The sequence below is a fragment of the Echinops telfairi genome, unplaced genomic scaffold, assembly GCF_000313985.2.
Source record: "Echinops telfairi isolate 266 unplaced genomic scaffold, ASM31398v2 ScPeMD7_5592;HRSCAF=6446, whole genome shotgun sequence".
Taxonomy (NCBI): domain Eukaryota; kingdom Metazoa; phylum Chordata; class Mammalia; order Afrosoricida; family Tenrecidae; genus Echinops; species Echinops telfairi.
In genome coordinates, this window is record NW_022109491.1 from 35,936,908 (window position 1) to 35,954,452 (window position 17,545).

At 41.9% G+C, this 17,545-nt stretch overlaps 1 protein-coding gene across 2 annotated transcripts in view; it reads right to left on the reverse strand.

Moving 5' to 3' along the window:
• The window catches only part of PAK5 (p21 (RAC1) activated kinase 5), a 334,352-nt gene that overhangs the window by 58,803 nt on the left and 258,004 nt on the right, over positions 1-17,545 (reverse strand). For both annotated transcript variants that reach the window (XM_004697833.2, XM_045295289.1), the window contains exon 4: positions 624-1,406. In XM_004697833.2, coding sequence (XP_004697890.1) covers positions 624-1,406 — 783 coding nt within the window. The remainder of the gene's footprint in view (positions 1-623; positions 1,407-17,545) is intronic.

Here is a 17,545-nt window from a genome sequence, read left to right on the forward strand (position 1 = left end):
CCCCCGAAAGAAAGAAAACTCAGAAACCAGGTTCTACCAATCAGCCTCAAATTTTCATAAAAAAATGAAAATGACAACAAAAAGCGCAGTTCATTGCAAAAATAGCAGGAAAAGAATACTGCCAACAAAATTAGCATTATTCAAAACTTACCACATTATCTCGGTTCATTTCCCTCCTCTCACCAGCTCCCCCACCTCCCAACCCAGTGCCTTTTCCAGCAGTTGGTCTATGTAAAAAGTTTCAAGAATCCAGATTCTGAGACCAACGTAGTACTCCATTTAATGGTCTAGAAAGGCAGATTCTTTAACAGATAACTCAGTACAATACGATAACATAGTGCTATCGATCACAGATATACTGGAGTATCTTTCAAATGAGGACATTTTCTTTGTTTTTTGATCAGAAACCCTTGTAAGGAGAGCCCTCAAATCAGGTTTTTAAATGTGCATTGGCATCTGTGCCCGAAACCTCCGTCGCTCCGTCCCTGGGCTCGGGGATGACACGAGGTAGGGTTCAAGAACTGACAAGACAGGCAGACCAGCCTCCCGCCACCCAGGGGAGCAGCAGCTGCTGGCGGGTTCCCCCGCCCCCACCTGCAGGGACTGGAGGGCGCCGCCCTTACCTTGGGAATGCACGACGTGGGCTCGGACAGGCGAGGGTAGGTGTAGGAGTTGTACGAGTGTCCTTGGGGGTGGGTCTTAAATGCGCTTGCCCCAAAGGGCATCAGGGGCTCCTGCAGCCCCGAGCCCGACTTGGACCTCTGCCGCATGGCGGGCTGCGGGCTGGTCCGCTGCAGGTAGGACGACTTGGGCCTCCGCTCGTCGTCCTCCAGGCTGGAGCCCCAGTCGCTTTCGCTGTAGGCCAGGCTGGGCCCCGCCGGGGTCGACGGGGCGAAGGGGAACGGGTCTCGGTAGTCCAGCGGCGAGCAGCTGGAGGCCCGCGGGTGGTCCCACTGGAGGTCATGGTACTCGCTGGGCTGGCTCAGGGCGTCCAAGGGCGCGTGGTACTCGCCCGGGAATCTGGAGAGGGTGCATTTCCAAGGCTTCCTCTCCAGATAGTAGGCCTCCCCGGGCTTCAGTTTCACCACGTGCCCATTTTGCTTGGTGGCGGGGCTGCCTTGAAAGTAGGGCTCCCAGCTGTCCGCGGAGAGCCCCTTGTCCCGGGCCTTGTCGCCGGCGGGGCCGTCGGCGGCGCTGTCCGACTCGCTGGAGTACTGCGAGAAGGAGAGGAAGCCGTTTTCCTGCGCGCGGCGCTGGCGCAGGCCGGCCGGCCCGGGCCCAGGCCCCGGGGTGGGCGGGCTCTCTTTCCGCAGGGAGTTGGAGCGGGTCACCGAGATGTTGTCGAAATCCTCCAGCAGGCCGTTGATGGAGGTTTCCTTGCAGGGTTTGTTTCCTCGAACGATGGTCTGAGAAGGTGAAAGGGAATGACGTTTAAAGAGAGCATTTCAGACTTGGAAATGGATGGAGGGATTCCATTCCCATCCCGCTCCATTTCAACCACAAAAGAAAAAAAATGACCCCCAGGGAATGTTTCCTAATAAAAAAAAACACTTTGGGGGCCGGGGATACATTTCAATGACACAAGAAATAAAACAGGCAATGATATTTCAAATGGAAAGACGTCCGTCACCCATCTCAGTAGAAAGAGTGAAATGCCATTGATATAGTTAGCTAATTGTGCCAACCTAGCTGATAAACACATGTGGGGTTAATTGAAGGGCAGAGGGATAAATGGCTCGGTGAGCCTGGCCTTTTGAGTTCTCGGGTCTCTTGCTTTGTGATGGTGGGACCAGGGTGCAGCTGCCTTAGCAGTTCCCTGCTTTATCTGGCAAGGGCCACTTCCTGCAAGACATCCCCAAGGAACGTGCCCAGGGACCTACCCTGATGCAGCCCTGGGTGCTGGAGCAGCCGTGTTGGGACCCCTGCCAGCACTGAGATGCTTACACGCTCACTGATTTTGCTTTCCTCCTGCAGTCGGCATCATAGTGTGTTTTGTGAGGTGGAGGAGGACTTTGTGCATTGGTGTCAGACACATGGGTTAAGGTTAGACTTGTGGGTTTGGGCAGCACTGGGTTGGGATGTTTTCTTGATGTGTACAAACCCTTTACATAAAACTCTCTTCTACATGAGTTTCTGTGGATTTGTTTCTCTAAAGTACCCAGACTAACACAGCCATAAAAGACTGTCAACATTATAATGGTATTATTTGCCATTTGATGGACAATTCCTCTCCACCTGTTCTTTCACTTAAATAATAAGCCCTACGTGTTTTTGATTGTCATTTTAACAGACCCGCACTACTTGGTTAGAAATAGCACCATTGATTATTCTTTTAGATTTCCTCATTGGATGTTTACACAACCAGAAAAAGCAAGTCACCTGAATCTGGTCACCATCTAACCAGAGACTAGTTCATGTTATTTCATCCTTTATGAAAGCTATATGAACACTGAGGCTTACCAGATTTCATAGAAAACGGTGTTACTTTCTGAAACGGTGAGCATGGAATGGAATAAAGATTCGGTGTGTGACTTATTTTGTGATCAAATGTGGTATTTCCTTAAGTATGTGAGGGGGCTTCACAGCATTCGTGGGAACATGAAATTAAAAGACACTGGAACTTTCCCACCAACGTTTCAAGCCCCCTCGGATCACTATAATGGCCACAATTTTGTGCCTCCTCCTTTTTGACTCTCGGATAGTGTGGCAATGACCTGGTTGTACCTGGATCTAGATGACACATTGCCAAGCCCAAATGTTCCCTTGAATGAGTCAACCTAAATAGCTCCAGGATACCAGGAACAGAACAACATCACAAACCACTTCCAAAGCTCCATTAGTTGCAGCTGTCAACGACAAGGTTTGCAGCAAAATAGAATGGGGGTGGATAAGAGAAGAACAAAGAACAAAGTATTGTGACTTCAGACTTTAACAGAAAAATACTTCAAAGGCAAGTAGCAAGGAATTAAAAAACTACCTTGGTAAAAGAAAGGGTTTTAAACTAGAGGAAAAAGTTAAAATTGCCCTGGTGCTTTCTAAACTCTCCATGGAGAAAGAGGTTTTATTATTATTTCAGCCCCAAGACACTGCTGGGCTAATACTCTTGGCTTATATCAAAACCCAAAGCAAACCCGCTGCCTTCAAATCAATGCTGAATCATATTAAACAACAACAGCAAACCCAAACTCACTGCTATTGGGTTGATTCTCAATCAAAGCGACCTTATAGGAGAGAGTAGAACTGGCCCGGGGGGTTCTGACATTATAAATCTGTACTGGAGCAGAAAGCCCCAGCTTTCTCCCAGCAGGATTCAAACTGCTGATCTTTGGGTTAGCAGTCCCCTAGTAACCCACCACAACACCAGAGCTAACATGTGGCTGACTCGATATAGGGTCTCCGAGACTAAATCTTGATGGGATCAGCCTCATCTTGCTCCCTTGGAGCAGTAGATTGTTTTGAACCACCAACCTGGTGTTTAGCCATCCAATGCTTCTCCCACAGTGACACCAGCGTTCCTTATAACAGGTGCTATTAAATAAACCTTTCATTTGAGAATAGTTTTAGATTTAGAGAGAAATCTTGAGGACAGTACAGAGTTCGACTCCCCTCTGGCAGTGCCCCCTACTGTGACCATTTTACTGCACTGTCCAGTGCTGTCCAGTGCCCCCTACTGTGACCATTTACTGTGCAGTTGCTGTCCAGTCCTCGCCATCCCTGACGCACAATAGAACACAATGCTGCTGAATCCTGTGCCAACCCCAGGAGCCATTACGGATCGGCTCTGTGTAAATATTAGAAATAGATGACCAGAGCCTTCTTCCACATTACCTTGGTACATTATTACATTACTACGAATTAAACACCATACTGTATTCAGATGCCATTGATTATATACATATATAATCAATATATAACAACATATATATATGGTTTTTTTTCTTTTATCTCGAATGTCCTCCATTGATTATATATATATATATATGGTTTTTTTTCTTTTATCTCGAATGTCCTCTTTCTGTTCCTGGATCCCATTCAGGAAACTACATTACATTTGGCTGTCATGCCATCTGAGCTTTCTCTGGTTTGTGACCATCTGTCAGACAGTCCTTATTTTTGATGACGCTTCATATTTTGAGGATGGAGAATGTCCTTCAATTTGAGTTTGTCTGATGTTTTTCTTATTAGACTGACCCTATATCCCAAACCACTGCCGTCGAGTTGTGCTCACAGCAACTCTATGTGAGACAGGGTACAATTGCTCCTTACGGTTTCTGAGACTTTGCCTCTTTACAGGGCAGGCAGCCTCATCTTTCTCCTGCAGAGTGGCTGGTGGATTTAAACCACCGACCTTGCCCACTGCACCACCAGGGCTCCTTAGAGTTTGACTTTTCCTGATCTTAACAATCTGGCTTCTTTCACTCAGCAAAGTGCATTTAAGGTTTATCCCCTTTGTTGACTGCTGGCCCATCTGTTTTTATTCATTGGCGTACTGGGCAGCATTCTGCCATGTGGATTTATCATAGCTTCTTTATGTATTCGTCCTTTGAAGATGGTATCTTAGTTGCTTCCAGGTTCTGGCAGTTATTAATAAAAGAATAAACATTTTTGTGCAACCTTTTGTATGGACATAGTTTTCAAGTCATGTGGGTAAATTCTGAGTGCAATTGCTGGGTCATATGTTTAACTTTATTTAAAACTGCCAAGCTATCTTTAACGTGTCCTGTTCGTAAGACCAGCATGCGGTCTCGAGTGTTTTAGTACTATCAAGTTGTTATAAACTTTAAAATTCTTACACTCAGCTTTTATCCTCTTTGTGGACTTGTGGCAAACAACTCTGTCCACAGACCACACACTGCTTTTAATCACTTATTTAAGATGCGAACCAATGGGAAGAGCAGAGCTGAATGGTTTCCTGGAAGACTCTTGAGTACATTCAAAAGAGACTGTTAGCCAATCTAATGACACACCCTCAGCCACTGTGAACAACCCCTTGGAGTTTTAAAAGTTTAATACCCATTTATCCTCAATGGCAGAGTCTACTCCGTATGTGCTTAAAATGGGCTCCTATTGCAGGCAAACAGAACATACATTCTCCCTGGCAAGGCAGAACCCTTCTTTAGAACACTTTATTGCCAGGCTGTGGGTGATTACAAGAGTGAGAGTTGGACATGATACTAAATACCAAGCTAGGACTAGTTGGATTATGTGTCAGATCAGGGCCTTCTGATAGCCTGGGGCGAGGTGGTCATGACCAGGGAACATATAAAAATAACAGTGAAGTAGCCCAGAGGTTGACTGCCTAGTCTGGACAGGAAGCATAGATAGGCAGCTGGTGATGGAAAAAGAACAGACCAGATTTGTAATCAACCTGATTGAATTCTGGTAATGACATTTACTAGCTAGATCACCAACTTCTCTGGCTTTGAATTTCCTTATCTGCACAATGAGGACTATCTGTACTAGGTACATTTTAGGTTTCTGGTTGCTAGATCTACAGACTTCTTATTAAGTGCTGTCTATAAGTCAATTTTAGACTCAAAGCAACCCCATGTGACAGATAGAACTATCCCATAGGGCTTTCTAGGCTGCAATCTTTGTGGAAGCAAATCTCTGCTTTTTCTCCTGCAGATCCACTGGTCAGGTTTGAGGACTGACCTCCTGGCTTGTAGGGAGCATTTAACCACTGTGTGTTCAGAGCTCTGGTATCTGTAGACTGTCCCATTACTCATATGTTACAGGACAATGATTCGTTTCCTTTCTCCCCTTGCTTGGCCCTTTGGATACATGGACGGACGGACGGGTGGATGGATGGATAGATAGATAGATAGATGATAGATAGATAGATAGATAGATGATAGATAGATAGATAGATAGATAGATAGATAGATAGATAACCAGTTGCCATCAAGTAGATTTCGAATTCTGGTGACCCCGTGTGTCAGAGTAAAACTTTCTCCATGGTGTTTTCAGTGAGGGATGTTTAGAATTGCTTTAGAGCTTAAATTCTGAGCATGAGGCTCACAGAAAGCCAAGGATGACAGCAAAGGCCCCAAATCATTTTCAGAGTCTGCATATGGATTAAGCTTCCACTGAATTCCTTCTGATCAGTAACTAGGGATGTGAGCAGTCTTGCCTTTGGGCAGAGGGTTTGGAAAGTATCCAGCATCTTATAGTTCATTAGGATATAAGGTTGAAAACAAAGATAATAAGTATTATACTTTTTAACCCCATTGCTTTGGCAACTGATCATCTTTTATTCTTCTAAATATTATTATGCTACGGCAATATTAACATATTATTCCATATTGACAACTCATTCCCAATGGGATTATAGCCACAGGAATATGATTCATAACATATTTTTGGAAGGCATAATTCAATTCATAATATCACGACCAGGGCTCTCTTTTGTACAGAGAGAGCTCAGGATAAGTATGTTTAAACAATAGCATAACGAAGGCCTGTCTGTCCTTCAGGAGCGTATATTCTCTTCTCATTGATTGTGTTACAAATGCTTTCCATTTGGGAAAGAGATAGACCAACTCAAAAAACCAATCTCACTGTCATCAAGTTGATTCCAACCCGATGGCTGTGTGGTTGGTTTTTTTTCTTGTCCATTGAGTGTGCTCTCCAAGATTTATGTGGGAAATGAGGAGGGAGCTGTTGCAACATGCAAATTTACCCAAGACCTCTGAATTTGGGGGTCTGCTGTGCTTGCCATTACACGTCCAAAGAAGTATGGCTAGTTTTCAAGTATAACTCAAGAAGTAGAATTCTTAGTAAACTCAATCAATAGAATTTATTTGCCACTGGCATGTGTGTTAATAGTGCCATAGCACAATAATCTTTAGAAGAAAAAAGATGCCTAAGAAATGGGGTTAAAAAGTGTAATGCTTATTATCTTTGTTTTCAACCTTATGTCATTATAAAATATAAGATATCAGACACATGCCCCAACCTTCTTAAGTTTTAGTTTCTTCACGTACAAAGCAGAGAGAGCAAATCCTTCCTTTATATGGTTAGTGTGACAGCTTAATGAAATAACATGCGAAACAACTGGGCTGACTTCTGGCCTATAATAATCGTTAGGTGTCATTGAGTACTAACCAAAGGTAGCTATCCAAAAAAAATCTTTTTTCCTTTTCAAAAATTTTATGGGCAAAATTCACTTTTAAATCAGGATGGTAATAATTTAGAAGAAAAATGAAAGTTGTAAACAATAGAATGTTAGAAAAATAAATCTTAACTTTATCCATTACTTGGCAAAAAGTGTAATTATAGATTTTAAAAACGACTCAGTAATTTTGACACAAAGCATGAATTTATTTATTTAAATTGGGTGTACCTCAGATTAATTAGAAGAGCTCTGGTGGTTCTGTATGTTAGATATTGGGCTATTGACATCAAAGCCATTAGTTCACACCCACAAGCCACTCCTTCAGAGAAAGATGAGGCTGTCTACTCTCATAAAGATTTACAAGCTCAGAAATCCTATATAGGGTCACTATGAGTTGAATTTAACTCGATGGTAGCCATTGGGCATATAAATACATGGAATACAAAGAACTGAATTCTTTTATATCACAATAAGATTTTAGTTATCCTTCCTTACAAATATCATATATGAGTCAGAAATTTAACAAAAATAATTTTGAAAGATGACAAAGGCTAATTAAAAAACAAAAACAGGAGGATACTGATAGTGATAATCTCTGAGAGGGGATATTAAGCATGATTTATATTTTAGGACAGAGCATCTCAAAGTTTTATGGGCACACTGAGGATCCTGATGTTAAATGCCAATTCTGATTCTGCTGGTCTGGAGAGACCGAAGGCTCTGTGTCTTTAACAAAGCTCCCAGATGATGCTGACTATGTTGCTGTATGGGTCTCTTCCTATACTCAATAGGATTAAGGTAGCTCTCAGATTTTCTACAGCCAGGCTTCCTTTGATCACCTAAAACAAAGTTACTCTAAAATAGTCTTTCAGTATGAGGTACACACATACAAATGCATACAGTGTTAGATGTATTGCATATCTCGTTGCTATGGATTGAATTATATCTTCCCAAAATATGTGGTGTAAATCATATGCCTGTGGTTATACTCCCATTGGGAATGAGTTGTCTTTGCTATGCTAATGATGCAGGATCAGTATAGGGTACATCTTGAGTCAATTTAAGATATAAAAGAGATTAAACAAACAAGTAGAAGAGAGATGAGGTAAGGTAGCTGCCAAGACCCATGGAGATCACCAAGAAACAATGAAGAAGAAGAGGGAGAGGGCAGATCTTCTTTCAGGGGAGACGGGGGGTTGAGGGGGAGAGAGAGAGAGAGAGAGAGACTTCCTCTAGAGCCAGCATCATGAATTCAGACTTCTAGCCTCTTAAATTGTTAGAGAACACACTTCTATCAGCTAAAGCCGATCACTTGTGTATTTACTTTCCTTACAGCAGTAGTGGATAACTAAAACATAATTTGGTAATGGGAAAATGGTTGCTGCTCTAATTACCCATTACTATTGATTCTCTAGAAAAGTTGGCTGCCTCATCTTTCTCCCAAGGAGTATCTAGCTGGTGGGTTTGAACTGCCAACCTTTTGGCTAGCAGTCCAATGCTTAACTCACTGTACCACCAGGCCTCTTGGCTTCTCTAGCAGATTCTGAAAATGTAGAAGGAGTTTTGGAATTGGGCAATGAGCGAAGTTCGAAAAGTTTCAAGGTGTTTAATTATCATATCTAAATTGCCTGAAAAGACTGCTGGTAGAGTTGTGGATTTTAAAGGCAATTTTGGTGAGGTCCAAGAAGGCTGTGAGGAGAGCAATTAAAGAAGTCTTTATTGTCTTATAAATATAAAACCAGCAATAGAACACGGCTCTAAATATGAGTGTTAAATGTGCTTCTGGTGAGGCTTTAAAAGAAAATGATGAACAGGCGATTGAGCACTGGAGGAGGCGGGATGACTTTTTGGCAGTGGCAAAGAACTTGTCTGAATTATGTTAAAGATAGAACTTACAAGCAATGAACTTGGATATTTGGTTGAGGAGGTTTCTAAGCAAAATCTTAAGGGGAAATAGGGTTTCTCCTTGCCTTTTATTGTGGCCAATACCCAGAGTCTGGAGGGCAGGGCCACTGCCCAGATGGTTTCAGAGACCAGGATAATTTCCAAGCCTTGAGAGCTACTGTAATGTGCTCCACTGGGTTTGGGGCTTGCTTGGTGCCTATTATCCCTTCTTTTCCTCCAATTTCTCCTATTGATAGTGATGTCTACCTTGTGCCTAGTACATTGTACGATGTGCTTTGGAAAAAGATAACTTTTAATTTTTTTTCTCGAGCCCTGGTTTGTGCGGCGGTTATGTAATGGGGTGCTAACCTCAAGGTCAGCAGTTCAAAACCACTAGCTGCTCTCATGGGAGAAAGATGAGGCTCTTAACTCTCATAAACAGTCAAAGTCTCAGAAACCCATAGGGGCAGCCTACCATGCCCAATAGAGTCACTATGAATTGGAATTGACTAGATGGCAGTGACTTTGAGTGACACTAGATTACACAGGTTCAAAGATGAAGGGAGTTTCATTCCATGATGAAATACACTTAAAGTCTTACCTCTACTTGATTTAGATGATTCAGAAGAAGAGATCTTGGATTTAAAGTTGCTTTAAGACTTTGGGGATGGGGCGATGGGGTGAATGTGCTCTGCATGTGGAAGACATGGATTTTGGAGGGCCAGAGGGTGGGATGGTATAAATGGAACTACTTGTTATGTATTAGGCAGCCTAACCTCCAAGCTTATGGTTGGGAGACTCATGGTGTTGTTGGGTAGGCGCTGGACAGCTAATCACAGGTTGGAGGTATGAACCCCAGGAGAAGGATGAGGCGATCTTCCCCCGGAAAGATTTATCCTTGACAAGTTATGAGTTGGACTGACTCAGTGGTGGTGAGTTTTTAGGTTGGGTTCTGCATATGGTAATAATCCCATTTGAAAATGGGCTGTATCTACTAATAACGCAGGATTGATGTAGGATGCACCTTGAGCCAATCTTTTTTAAACATAAATGATTACATGTAAGTTAGGAAACAGATGGGGAAGAAAGACCCTAAGTCACATATAGTCACACCAGAGAAAAAGCCTAAAAGTGACAAGGACCTTCCTCCAGAGTGGACGCAGAAAGACTTCCCTTAAAGCCAAGCATCCCGAATTCAGGCTTTCAGCTAAAGTCTAAACTGTGTGAAAATAAATTTCCACTTGCTAATGCTGTCCACATGTGTTATTTCTTCTTACAGCAGCACTCGATAACCAAGGCTGTCATGTGAACTAGCATACAGATTCTGTTAAGATCCCTTGGCGTTAGAATTGACTAGAAAGTAGGGATATGTCCTATTTTTAAAAAATGTATTGGCACATAATTCACATACCATACAATTCAATAGTTCAATCATATCAAGAAGAGTTGTACAATCATTACCCCAAACAATTTTAAAGCCTTTTCTTTTTTTCATGGTTAGAACTGATGGCAATTACACAACTCATTTTAAAAGCAATTTCACCATGAAAGTAGGACTATTTCTTATGCTTAACCAAGGCGAAGGTGGTAAAAATTTCACCATTTTGGTCTTTAAAATTTTCCTCCTGTCGACACTCCCTCTTTAGCATCATGATCTTGTTCTAAACCTCTAAGCTTCTTTGGTTAGGTACAAATACAAGCCGAGAGCCATGAAAGTGACCATCACGCAGACAGCACGGGACTTGGTCACATTGGTTTCTGTCCTATAGAGGACCACTTTACGATGGAGCTGACTTGACAGTAACTAATTTAACAACCACCACCATGAAAGCGAAGCTGCGATTGCAGACAAGGTAGCTGCATTTCTAAGACAAGATTTGAATTGACTGTTAAAAAACAAACAATAACCAACCCTACAACTCAAAGAAGTAAAAACTCAACCCGACACGGCCTTTTTCTTAGCTATTATTTTTCCCATTTGACAGCGCTTGTTGGTGATGTGAATGCATCACCTGGGAATGAAGCACATGTTTTCTCTTTTAATAAAAACGGAGGAGCTGATGCCAAGGGCTCAAGCAGAAATAAAATGCTTTGAAAACAAGGATGGCAACAAATGTACAAATGTGCTTGACACAATGGATGGATGGATGGATGGATGGATTGTGATAAGAGTTGTACGAGCCCCCAATAAAGTGATTGTAAAAAAGAAAAGAAAATATGGAGAAATATTTCTTACACAAGACAAAACACCAAAAAAAGACCAACCCCAACAAAACCAAGCAAAAACTCACGATGTAAATGTTTATTAAAAAGAAGTTGTGATGAGAATAAACTAAACGCCTTTGTAAAAAAAAAAAAAAAGAAGTTGTTGACCTACTCACCTCCTCCAACAACAACAACAGCAAAAAACCAAAAAAAAAAAGAAGGAATGAAAGAAAAGGGAAGAAGGTATAAACGGTATTTATTTTGGAAAGCTGTTTGAAATACAATGGAGGCAATATTCCCGAGCTGTTTCACTTCATGGTTCACTTCAGCATGGCTCAGGGAATCAGAGGCGGCAGGTTTCTGTAATTTTGTTTAACCAGGTCAGAATGGAAGAACCACTATTCATTACTGTCAGCATCTGATGTTTATGAAAGCCAAAGATTCGGACGTTTTATAGAAATCAATAAGACAATGACTTCTAGAATTTCAGTGGACTTTATGCTGCGGAACACGATGCAATAAAAATCAATGCAACCCAGTCTATTTGAATTTGAAGCCTCTCTCATCGTCTTTCTATTGTGCGCTGGACCATCTCACTGTCTGCTCTGGCTCCTGGTGACAGCAGCCATATTTCATGGTGTCCCTCCAGTGGGCTGTCGGCTGGTGATAAGCGATAATGGATCTGTCTGTAAGAACAGCTGTCTCCGAAAAGAGATGAAAAAATGTCCCTGCTCACACACACTGTATTAACCTTGACAATAATGAAGTATACAATGAACAGCTTTGCTCTAATAAGACCTCACTGTTGTTTTAAAAAACAACAACAATAACACAACGAAACACACAAACAGGCTTCTTTATGCTCTTCAGGGTGCACTTTGCATTGTCATCCAGGGTAAAGCTACATATTCCCATGACTCAACTCACTCTCCTTTTAAATAGTGTATGACGATTCCCATGACTCAACTCACTCTCCTTTTAAATAGTGTATGACGATTTCACTCTGTTTGCCCTGAACTGGTTCCCTTGCGTTTAAAATTGTAGTAAAATATATGTATTTCAAAGCATTTGCCATTTCAACGTTTTGGTCTGTTCACCTCAGAGGCATAAATGCCAGTCATCATATCGTGCAACAATCACCATTGTTTGTCCATTTTCCCACGATCTAAGCCTAAAATGCGGGGCCACCTAAGCCATGACCTCCCTTTACTCTTCCACCCTGGCAATCATGAGGAAACTTTAGTCTGTACACATTTGTTAAATTCTAGATATTTCAAGTAAAACTTGCATCCATCACGTTGATTCCAATTCACCGCGACCCTATAGAACAGAGTAGAACTTCCCCTGTGGGTTTCCAAGAGTGTAACTCTTTACAGGAGTAGAAAGCCTCATTTTTCTTCTATGGTGTGCCTGGTGGTTTTGAACTGCTGACATTGCAGTTAGCAGCCCAATGTATAACTGCTACACCATCAGGGGGTCACAATACTTCTTTATGTCCCATTTCACTTAGCATGTTTTTTAGAGTTCATCCATGTTGCAGCCCATGTCATTTTTACTTTGGGCCGAGTAATCTTCTACCGTGTGTATGTACCACATTTTGTTTGTCCATTTATCTCATGAGGGGCATTTAGGCTACTTATACCTTTTGGCTATTGTGAACAGTGCTGCCATGAACATTGGTGTACAGGTATCTTGTTTGTATTCTTGCTTTGGGGTATTTACATGAGAGGGGAAAGGCTAGGTCACAGGAAAATTTTATGTTCAACTTGTTTGAGAAACAGCTAAACTGTTTTCCATCAGTTTGCATTTCCACCAGTAATGGACGAGGTTCCATTTCTTCATCTCCTCAACACACCGACATCTACTATTTTCCTTCTCCGTTTTTCTTGCCTAATCACAGCTATTCTAGTAGACGTGAAGTGGTAGCTTGTTGTGGTTTAAATTTGCAACTTTCTTAAGACTAATGGTGTTGGGCTTTTTTTCATGTATTTGTGACTATTGGTGTATCTCCTTTGGTGAATTATTCATTTAAAAAACCCTTTACTATGAATTAAATGAAGGTCTACAGAGCATAAGATCAGTTTTACATTAAGCAATTCATACACATCTTCTTTCCATTGTTTTTATTGCGACCCCCTCACTTCATCGTTTCTTATGGCCTTTCTCACTAAGTGTTGTTTCCATTTCTCTGTTTTTTCCTAATGCTCTGAACTTTGTCACTGGGGAAGTGCTCCCTTTTTGACTTCAGATGGTTTATCATTCTATCACAGGGGTCTGTCTTGTCTCTATCTGATTGGTAAGTCTGGCCTCCTTAATAATTCTGGGTTTTGGTCCACATTTTCCTCCCACTTTATCTAAGACCTTTGACGATGATCTTTTTCAGAAAAGTGGGTAGTGTCAGCCAGCACCACGTTGGTCTTCAGGTCTCAGGGTGTGGAGACCAGCGTTCGTGTGGCCCAGGAGTTGGCTGGATGAATAGTTCCCACTTGTCTTTTGATTTTCATGAATCTTCTTTCCTCTGGACCGTGAGAGACTAATGGTGGCACTTTAGATGGCTGCTCGTGAATTTATAAGACCACGGTTACTACTCACCCAGTAGGATGAAGAACATTATCTCTGTGAACTATGTTATGCCAGTAGACCTTGGCAGGTGAACTATCTCAGTCCTTTGCCCATTTTTGATTGGGTTGTTTTCTGTTACCAGGTTATAGGTTATACAGGTTCTTTGTATATTCTGAATAATAAACTCTTACTTAGTACACCAGTCTTCAACATGTTCTTCCAATCTAGAGGCTAGCTCTTCACTTTAGTGCTAAAACTCTTTGGAAAAAAAACGTTTCCGTTTTGATGAAATCCCCTATATCTGTTTCCTTACTTGTCCTTTCCATGCCATTTCTTAAAATTCATTGTTGAAAACCACATCCCAAATCCTTACCTGTATGTTTTCTCATAAGAGTTTTATGATTTTAGTTTCTACACTGAGGCCTTTGATACATTTTGAGTTAGTTTTCATAAACGACACGAGGTCTGAGGCCTCATCCGTTCTTTTGTTTGTGGAAATCCAATTGTTTCAGCACCATGCAGTGAGGAGACGATTCTTCTCCCATTGTCTGAACTTAGCATGTTTGTCAAAAATCAATTGACTACATGTGTATGGGCTTATTTGTGGACTGAATTCTATGCCATTGGTCTATATTTTGTCATTATACCAATACCTGGTGATGTTTTTGTTCCTGTAGCTTTTCAATAGGCGATATGATCATGACGTGAGATGCTAACCTTTTAAAAGATTGCTTGGCTAGCGTCATACAAATTTGAAGCTGGGATTCTGTGAAGAAGACTGTGTTGATTTCTGATAGGTCTTCTGTGATGTTACATCAGCACTCTAAGAGCGAGGGCATTATTTCTCTCTTCTCGCAAAGAGGAAAATGAAGCTCAGAGAAGTCAAGTAACTTCCCCAGCATCTCCGAAGCTGATACGTGGAAGAGCTCGTTTTGAAAGCAATCACTGCTCTTACAAATACTAAACACCAACTCTTGATTAATATGAAAAACACAGCAGCATTCATCAACACACTCAACTTTAGCCCTTGGGTGGGTGGAAAGGATCCTAAAGCATGCGAGGTCAACTTCCACCTACTTTGTGATATAATGAAGGTCATGCAAGTCTACACACTTGGTGAGGTAATATAAAATATTTTGGACGCAAAACTTTTAAAAGAAAGGGTGCTTAAAACTCAGAAACATGGGGATTTGGGCAAAACAAGTTGAGTGTTCTTTAAATAATTAGTCTTCATCGCAATTCAAAATTCTATCACTGTAATAAAAGAGGCTTCTCACGACATCCTATTTCCTCAGATCCTGACATTTAAAAATGCAACAACCAGCAAAGTGCTTAGTCTATGCATCAGTTGACATACCCCTGCAAAATAAACCAAGTGATTCAATGATGCTTGAAATATTTTGAAATATTGCTAATATGCAGTGCTGTGTCAAAAATTTTTCCCTCCTCTTTATCAAGAAACACAAGGAACATTTAGTTTGAATTTGGTCAACTAAATTTTGAATCTAATTTCAGTGTCTAAAAATTAAATTGTTGTATTTTTCAACCTGACATTTTAAGCAATCTTTATAAATGTGAATATTATCTTTTCAAGGCATAACATGTGGGAAGAAACTCATTAATCTTGGTAGAAAGCTTCTAGGTAATAAAATACGTGTGTCATATTTCAGAAATTGGTTGGCCTCAGACCCCAGCAACCACCATAACAACATCATCAAGAACAACAAGAGAATCCCAAGGAAAATGTACGTCCTGAGGGGAAAAATCGGGGAGGAAAGCTGGGTTTCCAATCGCGCATGTGCCTTAGAAATGTACAAGTTCAGAATCCAATGTGGTTCTGATGTGCTGTCAAGTCACTCCCGACTCATAGCAACCCTCTGTAAGGCAGGCCCAAATGTGGCTGGTCCTGCCACCCTCACTGCTGTTCTGATGCTTGAGCTCATTGGGACAGCTGCCGGGTCAATCCTTCTCATGAGGGGGATTCCTCTTTGTCACTGACCCGCTCCTCTACTGAGCAGGAGGATTCGAACTGGTATGTCCAAGGTACATGGCCTGCAGTTTCCCTATCCTCACTTCCCAGGAGCTTCCTGGCTGGACTTCTTCCAGCTACGATTTGTCTGTTGTCCTGGCAGTCTGTGGTACTTCCGATATTCTTTGTTTGCCAACACCATCATGCAAATGCCTCAGTTCACTTCTGGCCTTCCTTAGTTATCGTCCACTTTTTGCACACATATCAAGTGCAGACTTGTCAATGTGGTATGTCATTTGATTTCTTGACTGGTGCTTCCATGAGCATTGATTGTGAATCCAAGTTAAAAAAAAATCCTTTGCAACTTCAATCTAGAGATTATCAAACATTTCTACTGATTAGTTCTCCATTTGTCTTTGATGATTTAAGTCCACACAGTGGTTGCTAGGATAGCCAAGCTATTAACAGAGAAGATGTATAAAAGAATTTTGTGGTCAATGAAAATCAATATTTTGATCAGGCTGCAGTGTCCAAATGGGTATAACATGTAAAATTTAACAGACTGCTGTTAAAATGTTTATGATTTGTTTCTTCTATTATGTGTAAGTTTTACTTTTGTTAGGAGGCCCTGGTCAGGAAAATAGTTCATGTGCCTGGCTGTTACCTGAAAGACTAAAGGTTTGAGGACACCATGGGTGAAAGTTCTGGTGATTTCTTTCTAAATGACCCGTCATTAAAAACTCTATAGAATACAGTTCTATGCTGACACACACAGGGTTGTCAGGAGTTGAAGTTGACTTGAATGGATTTATTCTTTTGCTAAAAAATAAAAAATTAGAATGGCATCAAACCAAGTAGTATCTTGACTTTCTCCAGCTAAGTTTGCACAATCTTGAGGGCACGTGGGGACACTGGGCAAGGCCCATGATGGGTGTCTGCCAGGCAGTTGTCATGGTAGGACAGTGGTGTATTGTAGAGTGGATGCTTGAGCCAGAGAGCAGCCAAAGCCCATTTCTGAAACCTAATCAAAGGCATGAGACTAGACCCAGTTACTCTCAGCAAATGAGGTTCTTAAAGCATGGCACTACTTAGAGTAGCAGGCTCCTCTCATTCTTCATCTCACTGCCAGTTCACTAGTGAGACCTGGCACTCTAGCAACCCAGAGAAACCTGCAATTGTGTGGGCATTTCCTCGAAGCACAGCAGAGGCACTACCTTGTCAATGGTTCTTTGATCTACCTAAGCCATAGAGTAAATTCATGGGTCTTTCTTTTCTTTTTCTGAGACTAATTTTTCCTGCGGCTAATACAGGGCACAGAGGATGTTCAAATTTAAAAGACTTTGACTCTGTGAGACCCATGAATGATGTGAGAAAGCACTTTAAAGGTTTCTTTCTCAAAGCCCTTTGGAAAAGCTGAGACAGCTTCAACTCTGTGGACCTTAACCAAGGTAGCCTCCCGGAATCACCTGGACAACTTAGGAAAATTCCAGAAGGTAAGGCCTCTCCCCCACCTCTGTGAGGAGTTCTAGTACTTTTAAAGCTCCCCTGGCGTTCCAGTGTGCAGCCAAGTTTCGGAAGCCCACTGCTGGTAGGCTTCCTCAGACCAGCCTGTAACCGCAGCACCTGCTGGGAGTTTGTTACGAATACAGACTCTCAGTGCCTGAAATAGTTTATTGTGCCAGCCTGGCTGATAAACGCAGATGGGATTGACTGAGGGGCGGAGAGATGGATGGCTTGGTGAGCCTTGCCTTTCTTGTCTCTCGCTCTGTGATCATCAGACCAGTGTGTGGCTGCCTTGCTTGTTCTGT